We start from the raw sequence: 16,198 nt of genomic DNA, 5'->3' as shown, positions 1-16,198 counted from the left end.
TAATAGGAGCATAAACAGACCAACTAGTCCGTTAGTGAAGTATACATAAGGTCACCTTGAAAGGTTTACAGTTGCCATTTGCTCATTTAAAAAGTCATGAGGCTTTTTAAAGAGTATTTGTTCAATTAACCAAAAGGGGAAATGTATCATTGAAAACACACACACACACACACACACACACACACACACACACACACACAGAGCTGGCTTAATTTAGGGCTAAGGCAAAGAACTGAATTCCTGCACAACCTAAGCTACTCCCAAAGTTTATAATAATGGTTAAAAGTGTGGGGCGCCTGGGTGGCACAGCGGTTAAGCATCTGCCTTCGGCTCAGGGCGTGATCCCGGCGTTATGGGATCAAGCCCCACATCGGGCTCCTCCGCTATGAGCCTGCTTCTTCCTCTCCCACTGCCCCTGCCTGTGTTCCCTCTCTCGCTGGCTGTCTCTATCTCTGTCAAATAAATAAACAAAAAATCTTTAAAAAAAAAGTGTACGCACAGGAGTTACAGAGGCTCTGCTCCTGTAGGAGCTGGGCCAAGAGCCGGCATCCTTCTGGGCCTGAGCGGCCTGACTTGAGCGGGCGGTGTAGTAGCATCCGCCCTCCATTACACAGAAAGGCTCTAACACAGAACTGGCACATACACAACTGCTAAATATACAACGCTCGTCTTCCGTCTAGATCCAGTGACAGCAGCGCATTTCAAAATCTGAAATACATACCCATCATAGGCCCCACTGACAATCCTCTTGTTATCAAACCGGATGCATCGGACCAATTCTTCATGTCCTTCTAGGACTCTTAAACAGGCACCACATTCGATATCCCATAGCCTTGAAAGTAAAACAGATCTCTGTGAAACAACTTCCCACGCGATTCACACTACCCTGGAGTTCCTCATATCTGTCCCATACGTGATTTTCACTCTCCTGGACTTCTTTGTGTCTATCTCACTCCCAGTCCATGCTATCCATGCAGAAAGATATGTATGTATATTTATACCATTTGTATATTTTAAAGCACTAATTTGGGGGACGGCTGGCTGGCTCAGCTGGAAGAGCGTATGACTCTTGACCTCGGGTCATGAGTTCGAGCCCCACGTTTGGTGTAGAAATTACTTCAATAAATAAATAAAAACTTTTTTAAAAAAGCACTAATTTGGATAGAAGCCTTCTCATTGTATTTCCTTTTATTCAGTTTTTTAATCACATGCATGTATTACTATTTAAATAAGATCAACAAATAAGAAATTTCAATTATATTTAGTCCCTAGGCATTCTCTTGATGTCTGACTTGGTGAAACCATGTAGCCAAATGGTCTAACAAGGACTTTTCGGGGGGAGACAGGGATTGTAGGCTGTAAAGAAGAAAAGGCATGTCTGTGTGTGGGTCGGGGGAGGATATAGCATGTACAGCCAGGGGCGTTAGGCTTCCACCCCAGGCACTTCTGACCCGAGTCCATGAGGCCCACTGAAGTTGGCACCAGTGCACCAGCAGGGTAGTCTCCCTCTCCTGAGGCGGCTCAGGGACACCCCTTCCTAGATAATCCTGCATATTAGGGCTGTCCAGTTTACAAGGTCACAGTGGGAGCCTCTCATGAGGTATATGAAGCGTCTCAGAAATATAAACGCAGAGACTACATCCAGCCTTTATCTTGGCGTATGATTTATATACAACTATTCTGAAGACTGAGATTTTTACGTTTTCCTATTATTGATTTTTCTACATTGTTTGCAAAAAGAAATCATAGCAAACTAAACATGTATAAAACAAAGTTAGCAAACTAATTCTGTAACAACCCTTTCTTAGCTTCTCTACCAGTAGCTCTTCCTATCCGCCCCATGAATATTTTCGCACAGCCACCCTCACAAATATTCTCATTAGTGTCCATGACGATGGCTTCTCTAACCTACTGTGAACAGAGCCATTCAGCACTGCCACTGACTCCAAAGTGGTCCCCTCTATAAACTATAAAGGAATATACATTATTTCTCTGTAGAACCTCAGAGAGCCCAAAGAGAAAGTTAAGGACTGTCACCTGCTGCAACAGTTAAGGAATACAAAGTGCCAAGATTCAGGTTCTCACTTGACTTTTATAACACCTTAAAACTTAAAATGATAAAAGAAAACGCACAGCAGTTTAAGCTCTATTGTTGTGGTTTCATTCCCTCCTTCCTCCCTTCTTTTAAAAATTATCTTGAAACCAATCTTTATCGTGCCCAAACATTAAACAATTTGGTTATAAAAAAGGTACTGGCATATGTTAGGACAATGCGAAAATGATTAAGGATTGGTAAATAGATATTTAAGGGAAGTTCTTAATAAATAAAATGTTTAAGGATAGTCCTATTTATTAGAAAGCGAGGTCATTGCTGAGGTCATTGAGCATTGGGAGGAAGAAAGGGAGATAAAATACAAGACAAAACAGGAGTGGGTGATTCTGTAATGCAGTCTTTGTGCGAGACAGATAAATAAAGTACACTCCTCCCAGCTGTTAGCAAGGGAGACAGGAACTACAGGTAAGGAAAAGTAGGAAGTCAGGCCAGAGTGCCCTCTGTTCTGAAAGGTTCTGGTATTAAGGGATCTTGGGTGGAACTGATGTTATAAACCATGTGTATTGGGGGAATCCGTTTACCCGTTTCAGTATGCAGAGCCAAACAGATTAAAATAAGTTTCTTTTTTGAAGTATCTCCAAAGGCTCGGAGTCTTTCAAACATCAGGACTGGGAGGGGAGTCAAAAAATATGGCAAAAATTGGCCTGCCCTGTCAGCACACCAACTTCTACCCACCTTATGGTATTATCTGATGATCCGCTAACAACCAGCCGATCCCTGTACTGGAGACAGGCAATGCCTCGCTTGTGCCCATTCAGAGTACGAACAAATTCACAGGTACTCGTGCTCCAGACCTGTAGAACAGATTAGAAATATTTTAAGAATAAATGCAGAAAAGTCCCCTCACAATACACCTTTTTAAAAAAATCAGAGCTCCTAAGAATGACCAAAATACTTGACTATAAAATATGGTTCTGAGGCTGGGGGACAGATTGGCCAGCATACAGTTTTCTTGGCTGCAGAGTGATAAAACAGGAATGAAACACAGAGGGAAGCTGTGAAGTCTCCAAACCTTGAGATATTCACAAAGAGAACATCTCCTGGATGGTGCAGACATTCACTTGCCTAGAAGGAAGAGTGTGGGCCAGATTTTATGTTTTCATGCCAGCTGACATGTCAAATCCAATGTAACTGATGTGAAAAAGTTTCACCTTTCACATCCTCCTCTTTACCAGCATAGTTTCTTGAACAGCTCCATTTGTTTTGACACATCACTCCTAATATTATGTATGTGGAATAAATAATCCCTCTTTTGTGAAACCATCTGCAAGACTTAGATGTTCACAGACACACTTAATATATTACAAGCCAAATAAGGAGACGCAAAGCAACCAAAGTGCCCTGAATTATTTTACCAGCTGCATTTGTAGTTGAATAGGATAACTAGATATCCACATGCAAAAGAATGAAGTCGGACCCCTAACTCACACGATACACAAAAATTAATTCAGAATGGATCAAGGGCCTAAATGTGAGAGCTGAAACTATGAAACTCTCAGAAGAAAACACAGGAGTAAATCTTTGTGATCCTGGATTAGGCAATGGTTTCTTAGACATGACAACAAAAGCACAAGTAAGAAAAGACAAAAATTGATAAACTAGACTTCATCAAAACTGAAGTCGTCTGTGTTTCAAAGAACACCATCAAGAAAGTGAAAAAAGAACTCACGGGATGGCAGAAAATATTTGCAAATCATTTACCTGATAAGGGACTTGTACCAGGATATATAAAGAGCTTTTATAACTAAACAATAAAGAAAATGATCAAATAATTCAATTTTTAAGTTAAAGATTTATATAGATGTTTCTCCAAAAAAGATATAAAAATGGCCAAGACACACCGAAAAGATGCTCAATATAATTAGTCACTGGGGAAATGGAAACCAAAACCAAAGATACCACTGCACAACTACGAGGATGGCTGTAATAAAAGAGACAGACAATAACAGGTGCTGGCAAGGATATGGAGACACCCTCCAGGCTGATCTTATGCAACAGCTGTTTTGAAAAAAGGCCCAAACCCTCTTGACTTGAGGCAGTGATCTCGTTCCAATTGGTGTGACTGAGCAGTGAGTGAATGACTGCATACAAACCCTACTTGTCCAGCTTCCAGACCACTCAATCTAAAGTTTGATGCTACCTTTGTGATTTGTGGGGCTAGAAACTAGACACTAGAATGCTAACTAGTGCTGCTCATAAGAAGGTTTTCTGAGCCAAATCCAAGCACTCACATATTGCTGGTGGGATTTTAAAATGGTGTAGCCACTTTGGAAAAAAGTTTGGCAGTTCCTCAAAATGTTAAACCCAGAGCTACCTTCCAAGAGAACTGAAAATTTATGTCCGTGCAGAAACTTGTACACAAATGCTTATGGCAGCACTATTCATAACAAATAAAAAGTGCAAGCCACCAAAATGTCCATCAACTGACGGGTGGACAAACGGAACGTGGTACATCCACAGTGGAATTTCGTTCAGTCATTAGAACGAATGACGTACTGATACATGCTACAATATTCACGGATGAACCGTGAAAACACTGCACAAAGTGCAAGAAGCCAGACAGAAAAGGCCACATATTATATGATTACATTTACATGAAATGTCTAGGAGAGCCAAGTCCATGGACAAAAAGTAGATGAGTGACTGCCAGGGACCAGGGGGCTGACTGTCAATAGGTATGAGGTTTTTACAGAGGGCAGTGAAAATGTCCTGAAACGAGAGATGGCTAACCAACACTGTGACTATACTAATGGCCACTGGATCGCATACATGGTGAATCTTACGGTATGTGAATTCTATCTCAATGAAGTAGTTATAAAACCAGAAGCTAACATTAAAACAAGTTAATATGGATACTGCAGCCAGTGCACCTACCACATCCTGTGAATCACCCCGAACTACAACTGTTCGTCTCATGCCTGCCACCCACCACACGCTGAGCTTCTTGAAGGTAGGGAGGGATGTGGCTTATTCATTGTCGTATCTCCAGCATCCAGCCCAGGCTCTAGGGCATGGCAGGTTCTCAAAATTAAGTAAATAATGAATAAATCAAACCTCAGCTCTGCCACTAACCGGCTGTGTGGTCTCCAGCCCAGTTCTTCACTCTCCGAGCCCCCGCTGTAAAATGGAGGCAATACCTACCTCAACAGAGTGCTGGTTTTCACAGTAATGAAAAGCTCCTAGCCCAGAGTATACACGTTCCACAGGTTAGTTCTCTTTCCCTTAAAAATGTGATCGACAGTGTCATTTCATGCAAAAGAGGGCTGCTCTGTATCCTGGACCCATGACCCTTTCCTCCTACCTTGCCCGTGATTCCAGAAGCATGAAGAATGGGACTGCCTCAAGAGATGAAGCACAAATGGAGGAGAATAAAGATCTTGCCAGGTACCAGGTTGGTAAAAGCCACCTCTATTTTCTCTGTGTTCTAATAGGGACAGGAGTAAGCAGAGTTATGACCGAAGACACACTCACTTTGATGGTTCTGTCACCAGAGGCAGACACGATGTATTTATCATCAAAGTCCACTACATTGACAGCAGCGCGGTGGCCAACCAGGACACGGCGTAAAGTGATATCGGTGGCAGAAGCCATGTCCCACACAGCGATGGAGCGATCCTTGGAACAGGTCACCATCAGTCCGTTGCTGAAGCGTAAGTGCAGTACAGCCTCGTTGTGGTGGATCAATGTGTTCAGAACTTCACCCGTGTTCACATCCCAGACTCTAGATGAGAACAGAAAAGCCCAAAGTGTCCTTGTTAAGACAACCAGGAAACGAGTCTAGGGTCTGTGCCCTGGGCCCATTCTTAGTAGTAGGCTGGAGAGGTATAAGCTTCACTTGTATTTGGTGACTGGGATCTGACACCTCAAATCACGCTTAAAAGGAGCCCCCATCAGCAATTATTCTATTTGCTGAGAAGTACTGAGAGGGCTTCAAAAAAGGAACAATCCTGGCTCTGCCCAGGTTTAGGTTTATTTAAAGTCGGGTATTCAGGGACAGTGCTTGTACACTTGTGTTGAGGACAACAAAATGATTCTTCAACTAGATGGGCTCCGCAGGGAGTCTGAGATGACAGGGGAAGGCGTTCACTTGGCAGCTGGGGAATTGAGGACAGTTTCCAAGCTTAAGGTTCTTCTTGATCTTTGACAGGCCTCTGAGTCTCTTATTTATCCACTGCAAACTAGAGACTGTAAGTCATGACATCTCATCAATTTCCACACTCATCTAGTTACCCAGCTGCTTTATGGACAAAGCCAGCATCCCAACTGCTTCATCCATGATATATACAGGGTTCTCAGGGGCAGCCCTTTCACGCCATAGCTTTTCTGTAAACCCAATCTCCCAAGAGGACAAGTTCACACACAGCAAAGGAGAAAAGACGCAGGCTTATATGGCAAAAGTAGTGGCCTAGAAGCACTGAGTCCAAGAAAGGATACAAAGCATGCTGGTGACTTTTTCAAATATCTGGAGCATGGTCTCCCAGGAGAAAGCTAGCCTAATACTTGGTAATGTGCTTTTATATGAAAGTACACTGCCATCTCTGTAACATACAGCAACAGGAACAGCACCTACTTAAGAGAAGTTAGCTTTGCAGCCTACTTTGTTCAAATAAACCTACACCTAAAAAGTGGTTTTGAAATACAACATAAACACACATATACAAAGTATGTGTGCGCTTCTACCAGAAAAGGTGCAATCTCAGTCTTCTCATGGAAGGTATGTGAGTTCAGACCAGTGAAGCCAAATCACTCACCTCACTGTAGAGTCTGAAGAACCAGTCACAATGACACGTTCATCATACTGGAGACAAAGGACAGAGCCAGTGTGTCCTGTTAACACTTTCAAACATTCCAAGCTGGTTTTATCCCAAATCTATTGAGACAAGATCAACCACAAAGAGTGATTTAGTGTATCACATTCTGATAAATGTGTTTGTCTCTGAACTATAAAATAAAACAGACCTGTGTTATAGTAAATAAGAGCAGTTAAACTTCAAACAGGTGGAAAATGACAAAAAGGGAAGAGGCAATATTGAATAATTCCAAAGTAGATGTACTATTTTGCTTACTTTGTCACTCTAATGATTGTACTTATTACATTTAACAGCCTTATAAGGGGAATTTTTGAACTCTGAAAACAGCTGGCTTATCCTCTGAAAACAAGGTGACAGTATCTATTAGGAGCCTTTAAACACGCATACCCCCTAACCCATTATGTTTATTTATAAAAATTTTAAAATAAAAAATGTTGGACATTTTAGAAAAATTTCAAAGTAAACTATGAAGTTTTTAATGAAAGAATAGAATGCTTTATTACAGTAATGTTTTTTAAAAACCAGAACAAAAGCCATCTATATAGTGACATAACCAGTATGTATGTATATTTTAAAAAAGAAAAACACAGAAGGCAAGAAAATGTTAGTAATAGTTGGTTTTGTTCTCTGAGTGCGCTTTTTCTCCCTTCTTTTGCTCTTTCCAATATTTTCCAAGTCAATACTGTCCCCATATAATGGGGGATGAGAAATCTTTTTTTTAAAAGATTGGATTTTTAAAAATAGATTGTGTGGACCTGTTTCTTCCCTTGTAAAATAATACTATCATGATATACAGCGTCCATCAAGTTTACTGCACATAGCCAAGATACAACAAGTGATGCAGACATTTAACTGTCTTTCTACAACAGCAAGGCTTGCTTCTAATTTCTGACCAATTCGAACCAATTACTTTGAAAGAATGATTAGTGGGGTGCCTGGGTGGCTCAGTGGGTTGAGTGTCCAACTCCTGATATCAGCTCAGGTCTTGATCTCACGATCATGGGTCTGAGCCCCACACTGGGTTCCACGCCCAATGTGGAGCCTACTTTTAAAAAAAAAAAAAAAATCTTTTTTTTTTTTTTTTGGAAGAGTGATTAGTGATCCAGGATTGGTACAGAATGAAGTACAAAAAGTTTCCAACCACTGGTCTAGATGATCTCTCTAAAACACACCTCTGCTCTACTGTTTATGGCTTATAAATCAAATGCATGCCCATTTTAAATTAAACATAGTATACCTCTATGAACAGAATTCTTTAGAAACACATCCAATGTAAATGACATGTAAGCCCATGGCCAGCCTACGCTTTGACAAGGTCCTTATAAACCATTTTTATCTATTCCTTAAAGGATAATTGCCAAAATTATTATTAATTAAATTAATTAAACAGTGGCCACAGGTTATCAGGGCTATCGTGGTCAAATATGTTTTGGAAGTCAGGAAACACCGGATGTCTCTACTGAAGACCTTCTCAGAGTCTTTCTATGCCACTCTATCCTGTAAATTTCTAAGAAGGAGGTACAGCACGCAGTCAATTTGAGGACAGACCTACGGAAATTATCCAGAAAAGAGAGGAGAAAAAAAGATTGGAGAAAAAAAATGTAAGACAATATCAAAAGATCTAGTATTTACGTAATGAGAGTCTCAGAAGGAGAAAGAAAACGGTGCAGAAAAAATATGGGAAAAATAATGGCCAAAGACTTGAAATTTGGTGAATGAAAGACATAAATATAGATTCAAAAAGCTCCATGAAAGACTTCCTAGATATGACATCAAAAGCATAATCCAGAAAAGAAAAAAGTGGTATATGACACTTCATTAAAATCAAAATCTGCTCTATGAAAGATATCCTTGAGAAAATGAAAAGACAAGACTGGAAGAATATACTTGCAAAACATATCTAAAAAAAAGGAAAGAACTCTCAAAGTGCAATAATATGAAAACGAAGAACCCATTTTAAAAATGCACCGAAGATCCAAACAGATACTTCACCAACAAATACACAGATGGCAAAAAAGCACAAGAAAAGATGCATGTTATCATCAATCGTTGGGGAAATGTAAATTTTTTTTTAAGATTTTATTTATTCATTCGACAGAGAGACAGCCAGCGAAGAGAGGGAACACAAGCAGGGGGAGTGGGAGAGGAAGAAGCAGGCTCCTAGCGGAGGAGCCTGATGTGGGGCTCGATCCCAGAACGCTGGGATCATGCCCTGGGCCAAAGGCAGATGCTTAAAGACTGAGCCACCCAGGCCCCTGGGGAAATGTAAATTTAGACCAAAATGAGGTATGTCTACGTACCTGTTAGAATGGCAAATATCCAAGGGGGGGAAAAAACTGAGAATACCAAGGGCTGCCAAAGAGAACTCTCATACACTGTTGATAGGAACATAAAATGGTATTGCCACTTTGAAAACCAGCTTGGCCATTTCTTAGCAACAATACCACTCCTACATTTTTACTGAAGTGAACTGAAAACCTATGTTCTGGCAAAAACTGGCGTACATGTTTATAGTGACTCCATTTGTAATTGTGAAAACTGGAAACACGGATGTCCTGCAACAGGTAGATGGATAAACACATTGGGGTACACCCATAAACTGGATTACTACTCAGTGACAAAAAGGAATCAACTATTGCTAAATGATGAATCTCAAATGCACCATGCTAAGTGTAAGAAGCCAGACTCAAAGGCTACATACTGTGTGAGTCCATTTATAGGATATTATCTAAAAGGCAAAAGTGTAAGGGCAGGAAAAAAAGATTTTAAAAAAGGTCAGCACCTAGGGGGAAGAATTAAACACAAAGGGGCTGAATAAGGGAACTTTTGGGGATAATGAACTGTTTTATATCTTGATTTTTGTTATGGTTACACAATTCTTTGTGCTTGTCAAAACTCAAAACTTTATACCGAAAAGAGTGAATTTTCCTGAATGTAAATTATAACTTGAAAAAAAAGAACAGTAAAAAAAAAAAAACCCACGATGTTTTCTTAAATATGAGAAAATAAGCTACAAACAGTATAAAACAAAATCTGTCAGATCAGCTGCCAAACATTAAACACAGAGAAATGATCCAGTTTATCTACTATTGAAAAGTGAATTAAAACATACAAATATAAATTGCTCTATCATTCTTTTGTGTTATCATCTGAGCCTCTGTCAGCACCCATAAAAGGTAATGACTTTGATTTACAGGCAAGTTAGCAACACTTCCACCAGCTAGCAAAGTCAGCAAGAGCCCTGTGACACTGAGATATTTTCAATGTGCACCGAAACACAGAATATAGAGTGTGAATGTGCTTAGAGAAGGATAAGAAGTGAGACAATCCAGGGGTCTGGTGTTAGTACAGGGAAATACTCTGGCTCTAGTTTTTTAGAACCACACTGAGAGCTGCCAAGATGGAGTGGAACAGATAAAAAAACAATCTGGAGTAAACGGAGAGATTCAGTGATCTAGTGTCTAACACATAACCACAATTCTAAAAATACTACATACAAAATACAGTCATTCACCTTAATAGAATTATCTCGTAGGCCACTGATAATTTTTTCATCATCATACTGTAAACAGTAGACACCTTTACTATTTTCAGAGCGGCACTGAATCCTTTGCAAGTTGTGTCGTCCACACCGCCAGTTAGATTCTATAGTCTAGGGGAGGAAAGGAGGAAACAGATGAGTTTTTGTGAATCAACTATTCTATTAGGCTTCAGACTTTAGTGTTGCTTCCAGGAACAGCATACCAGATACCCCATCTTGGTCTGCATAACTGTCTGTGGATAGGAATCATGCTCTTTTCCAAGTAAGACATTATTAGCCCAAGAGTGTTTTTTCTCAAACGCTCCCTGACTGTCTGGCAACCATCATAGGATTTCCAATGAGTTTAGGTTGGGTTTGAAAAAAAATGGCCTAGACAGAACTCAGTATGTTTAAAGAATGCCTTTTGCACCCAAAACATACAAATAAACAGTAACTCACTGGGTCACTCTCTAATGCCAATTAAAATATTTGGCAGAAGACCACCACCACCATTAAGCATATACTTACAATCTATGTACCGATCCAAAGCATTGTCTTCGTCACTGAGAAAAGGTTTTGAACAACCATTACATGCCAACTACTACAGAAAAAATTTTATTTGGTATCCGCTTTTAATCTTCTCCCAGACTGAAAGGTCCTTTAGAATAAGAATGGCACATTTCCACCCCGGATTCTCATTCTTTCATCATTCATGCAACATTTACCAAGATGCTCCCTTATTCCACAATACTGACTGTGCTAGGCACTAGGGATGAAAAAAACAGGAAGCATACTGCTTTCAAGGGAGCTAACCACTCGAGGCACACAGGTATCTGGAACTGGATATACTCTAAACATGTTTATTTGGCTAAATGATCCACACATTAACCTTGGAAGGATGTCCGTATTATTTCCCTTTGGTAAATATGGGAAGAGTTTAATTTTCTGAGGCCCCAAAACTAGTAGCTGGACTAGCTGGAAATTATCCCCAGTTCTTCCTGACACGGAGTCCATGTTTTCCACTGAAATATACAGTGTCTATAAAGAAGTCTAGTCCTAGCTACTGAGGCAGTGAACACAGAGCATAAGATCAGTAACAATTCCAGATAAAATATGAGTGTCAAATGAGTGATTAAAACTGTAAGTGCTGTAGGACACTTACATGAGATAAACAGACCTATGGCTTCACACCGGTGGGGAAAGTTTAAGGAGAAAGTGGGTCATGCCCAGAGCACTCAAAGACCTAACCTTTGGTAGTGGATAGGAGGCATTTTCAGGATCAAAGGACACAGTATTTCCACTAAGAACCACCAAAGTGTAAACTCCAAATCCTGGAAATTAGGGGGCACACTGGACTAAAATAATTGGTTACATCTGAGTTCAGGATATAGTTTGAAAGATTATCTCTGAGTAGTTAATTATCCGAGCAGCTAAAAGTTTAATTAGTTGCTTTGCTGAAGAAAGGTGACAGATCTCATCTTCATTCACAGTAAGCACTTACTTACTGGCTCTGCTGACTTCTAACAAACTGTATTTCCTCTTGCGTTGAAGGCGGTATGCTTCTGTGTGCTCTAAAATGTTAAAAATCTACTGAAATGTTATGTGCCAGGTACTATGCTTTCATAACACTATGCTATGTGTTTTAAATATTTTATAACCAATTTAATCATCACAACTCTGAAGCTGAATTTATTGTCCTCGTTTCACAGAAAAAGAAATGAAAGACTGGAAATGGTGATATACATATGCCTAAAAGGAAAATGTTTCATCATTTGTGGCCTTTGTACTTCGCACAGGAGCCTGGAAATCTAACCCCTGCCCTCAAAGAGCTCCTATGCACAGCCCTGAGAGAGGGCAGGATCACATATTTCCAACACCCACGGGAGGAAGGCAGTGCCACGGAGACGCCAGGAGCGCGAGAACCCTCCTCTGCCCATCTGCTACCAAGTCAGAGCCTCTTAGGCAGCGTCATCGTTTCTAGTAAGTTTGTAAAATGTGAGAAATAAAAGCACATTCCAAAACCAAAAAAAAAAAATTAACTCACCCCACCTCCGCTACCGCTACTGACACAGGTAACAATCCGTCTGTATAAGCAACTTTTTGAAAAGGGGTCCAGAAAAAAAGACTTACTTAAACTGAACTCAATGCTTAAAATCATTTAGAGAACTCACATATTTTTAGATAGTGCCTGAGCCCCCCCCAGCAAGCTAAGTATACCAGGAAAATGCTGACTTAGGAGACAGATGTAGCGGTAACAAGTCTTACTCACGGCCAGTGACTCCTGGCAGCGGTCACTGATGTTCAGGCCACCCCCTATGAGGGCCCAGAGTTGCTCCAGGATGCGTGACTCCATATAAACCCAAAGTATTACCAAGTTATGTAATATATCTTTTATGTGTATGTATATATATATGTATATGTATACACACACATACATGTATATGTATATGTATATGTATACGCACACATACATGTATATGTATGTGTATATACACACACATATATATATCAGGTTATTTTAAAAATTCATATAGCTGCTTTCAGTTACAAAATAATCGCTTTAAAATATTATTGAATCAGTAAGTAGCTTTGTTACTCTATATGTATCAATGCAAAAGAAAAGTACATTCACTATCACATGGGAGACTGAAAAAAATAATTTCATGTAAAAAGAGGAAGTCGAGGAATCCCCATACCGAAAAGAATTTCCTCCATGCTCTCCCCCTCTCCTGGAAAATATTTTCTAGAACTGGGTGACTTGATTACAGTCGTTTACTGGACCTAAAGATAAGCAGAGAGGACTGAAGACGAGCTGGGGTGAGGCAGTTGTCAGCCTGGGGTGCACACATTCCCGGAGATGTCTGGAGAGAGAACACCACCCGATGTGAAAGGCTGAGCCATACCGTTGATCTCTGGCCCTCAAACAAGCAGAGGCCAGGACCTCTCAAATGCTCTGCTAGATAACAGGCTCTTGTTCTAAGTTGAACGGAAGTTAAGAAATAGGAAATGGCTTAGCTTCTCAACATTCAGAAAAGAGACTAATGTTCTAAAATACAATTCTGAATTTAAAAAGAAAAGGACTGCCAGATAATTCTTGATAGGTCATTTTAGGAAGCTCCCACTTAGGGCTGTGTTAAAAAAAAATTATTAAGTTCCTGAATCCCCAAACACCTGTAGTTTCTGTCTCAAAATGCCAAGACAGGGACACTAAACCAGTTCAGGGAGCTGATCGTTTTGCTGCACACCAATCTCACGTAATTCCTAAGACTTCACTCTTCTCAATTCCCCAGGCCACCCACAAAAGAAAGCAGCACTCTCTGCTGACTGTGCCTGCCCAAAATACTACCTACCACCATATTTGAAGACCTCAACTCTTACTAGAATGCTTGTAAGCCAGGTCTTTTAAAAACAAATAAATAAATAAATAATAAAAAACTAGGCCTTTAAAAATGGAAGGCAGCCCACTGTGGTACAGAAAATACCTAAGTCAGTTAGCAGCTTTGGCAAAATGAGATGGGACTGTCTGAACTGCAGTTTCCTCCTCTGTAAAAATGGGAAAAATAACATCTACTTCCTCAAAACTGTTGTAAGGATCAAATGAGCTTACATATGTAAAGTACTCGTCACAGTGCCTCAAATGACAGCAGACATGTTCTTCCTCGTTAGCGGAGAACATGGACCAAAATGAGTAGGCCATGACCAAAAAAATCGTCTCACCAAAATGTCAGGAATGGCTGTCTCGGTCTAGGCTGATATTTAATGCTGCTAGCCCGAGCCCTCTCTAACCATTCCCAGGAAGAGCCTCAGCCTTCCAACGCAATTCAACTATGAACTCCAGCAGCCGGGATACAAGGCATACACAGGTGCACCTCTTTAATTATGCAGATACCTGCCATTTCACTTCGACATCATGTGATATGGCTACTGTAGAGGAATATTTCGTGTTTTTGAGAACTTGTAAAATCCCCTTACCCTGTGCAAATTTTCAAAATACTGGGAAAGCAGCCATGATACACAGAGTATACAGAGGCATTTAAATTGGCAATAGAGTGAAAACAGATGTCTGAGTATGGAGGAATAACATTATTTTTAGAAGCCTAAACACAACTGGGTGGGTGGGCAAGTTTCAGCATTTTCTGGTCAGGACAATATTAATATCAAGTTTGCAAACCACAAAAAAGCTCCCCACTTTCCCTGAATAAAATGTGGTTTTATTAAAAGGTGCGATACAACACACCATCATCTTACCAGTGGTCTATTCCGCGGAGAGCGCTTCAAAGGCTTTCATCCAGTGAGTAAAGAGGGAAAAGACACATTACATGAAAGCGTTTGCCACTATTCTGAGATGGCAACAGAAAAAATCCAAGTGCAAGACACAGAATTCTGATTGACTGGAGCCTACTATAACGACTTCCATCTCTGCTGCGAGACGCTTGGCGGGGGCGGGCATGGTAGAATGAAAAGACCATGAGCTATGGACTAAGAATCTCAGTTTTGATAATTTGAGGGTTAAATTAAATCACTGTGGCAAAGTATCTAATAGTAAGCTCAACAGTAACAAGAAGAACAACTGAGACTCTAGATAGTAGAGGAAATATGGCTGCTTCCTTTAGGAATGTGCCTCAGGTTTTCCAGGAATTCCTTCTCACCTCAGAGGTACTCTAAACCTTCTCTTCTCCCTGTGTGGCAAGAACACCCATGAGAGATGAACCTTTGCAGAAAGCTAAGAATTCTTATTTATTCTCCCCAGACTTCATCTCTCACATCTTCACTTCCTGAATAATGGGGATTGGCCACACTAAGCTAGATCCTCAACTTTTTTCTTAAAAATTAGCCAATTTCTGATAAGTCAATGTAGAAGGGCAAGGTCATCTGCTCATCAAAGTCAAATCTGGAAATGGACAGATGTCAGGAGCCAGTACATGAAATAGAGGTGTCAAAGCACAACGAGAAAAAGGTGTTGTGAGCTGGCAACTTTGCAAAGCACACGGGAACCACACAGAGACTCTGCAGCTGTGTATGGGCAACTGGGCAGGGGACACAAACATCCACTTAGCATTCAGGGTGTAATTTATCTTTCAGCAATGTGCTTAAAACCCTTTAAAACACTATCTTTCCCATAACTGGAACTAAAACAGGCCAATTAATCTTATCTTAACTCATACCCTTTTTTCAAGGATGCTGAGTACACACACCATCGGGGAAAGATGAGAAGATCACCTTGCAAAGTCCATGGGCGTGCAACAACATACCTCTTTCTCCTTCACCTCCTGAATTTTCCACTTTGAAAACGACAAACAACAACGCTAAGCCTAAAGCTAGGCAATCTCAGTTAAACTCCCATCTCTTCTCTTAGTCTTAGTTTCCCCTTGTTACAGATGGGGATAGTATGTACCTTATAAAAATTAAATGCAATAGTCTATGTAAGTCACCCAACACAGTTCATGGTATACTGCAAAAGATCAAAAGAGGGTACTATAATTATTATATTCTGCCGTAAGAGTTTCATACCAGCCACATGGTCAAGAACCAAGCCGTTCAGTCTCCCTTTGTTTGATCCATAGATCACTGATACAACTCTCTACATGTGTGTCCACCCTGGACAGAGTACAACATACTCCCAAAACAGAGGAAAAGAACTCTATTTTGATGAGGTACCAGTGATCCACAGTACAGAAAGTTGTATTAAGTGCAGAAGAATGTAAGGCTGATCACAGACTCTGTTCCTCACTGGCTGTGTGATCTGGGGCAAGC

General features: G+C 40.5%; 1 protein-coding gene across 6 annotated transcripts in view; it reads right to left on the bottom strand.

The window, feature by feature from the left end:
• Positions 1-16,198, bottom strand: part of FBXW11 (F-box and WD repeat domain containing 11) — a 117,932-nt gene that overhangs the window by 11,026 nt on the left and 90,708 nt on the right. For all 6 annotated transcript variants that reach the window (XM_087867809.1, XM_045792106.2, XM_045792103.2 and 3 more), the window contains 5 exons: positions 10,439-10,576; positions 6,865-6,983; positions 5,585-5,834; positions 2,789-2,907; positions 722-832 (listed from right to left, as the gene is read on the bottom strand). In XM_087867809.1, coding sequence (XP_087723935.1) covers positions 722-832; positions 2,789-2,907; positions 5,585-5,834; positions 6,865-6,983; positions 10,439-10,576 — 737 coding nt within the window. The remainder of the gene's footprint in view (positions 1-721; positions 833-2,788; positions 2,908-5,584; positions 5,835-6,864; positions 6,984-10,438; positions 10,577-16,198) is intronic.

Source organism: Ursus americanus, chromosome 15, assembly GCF_024610735.1.
Source record: "Ursus americanus isolate L20-20 chromosome 15, mUrsAme1.1.p, whole genome shotgun sequence".
In the NCBI taxonomy this organism is placed as follows: domain Eukaryota; kingdom Metazoa; phylum Chordata; class Mammalia; order Carnivora; family Ursidae; genus Ursus; species Ursus americanus.
This window is presented reverse-complemented; position numbering and strand designations above follow the sequence as displayed.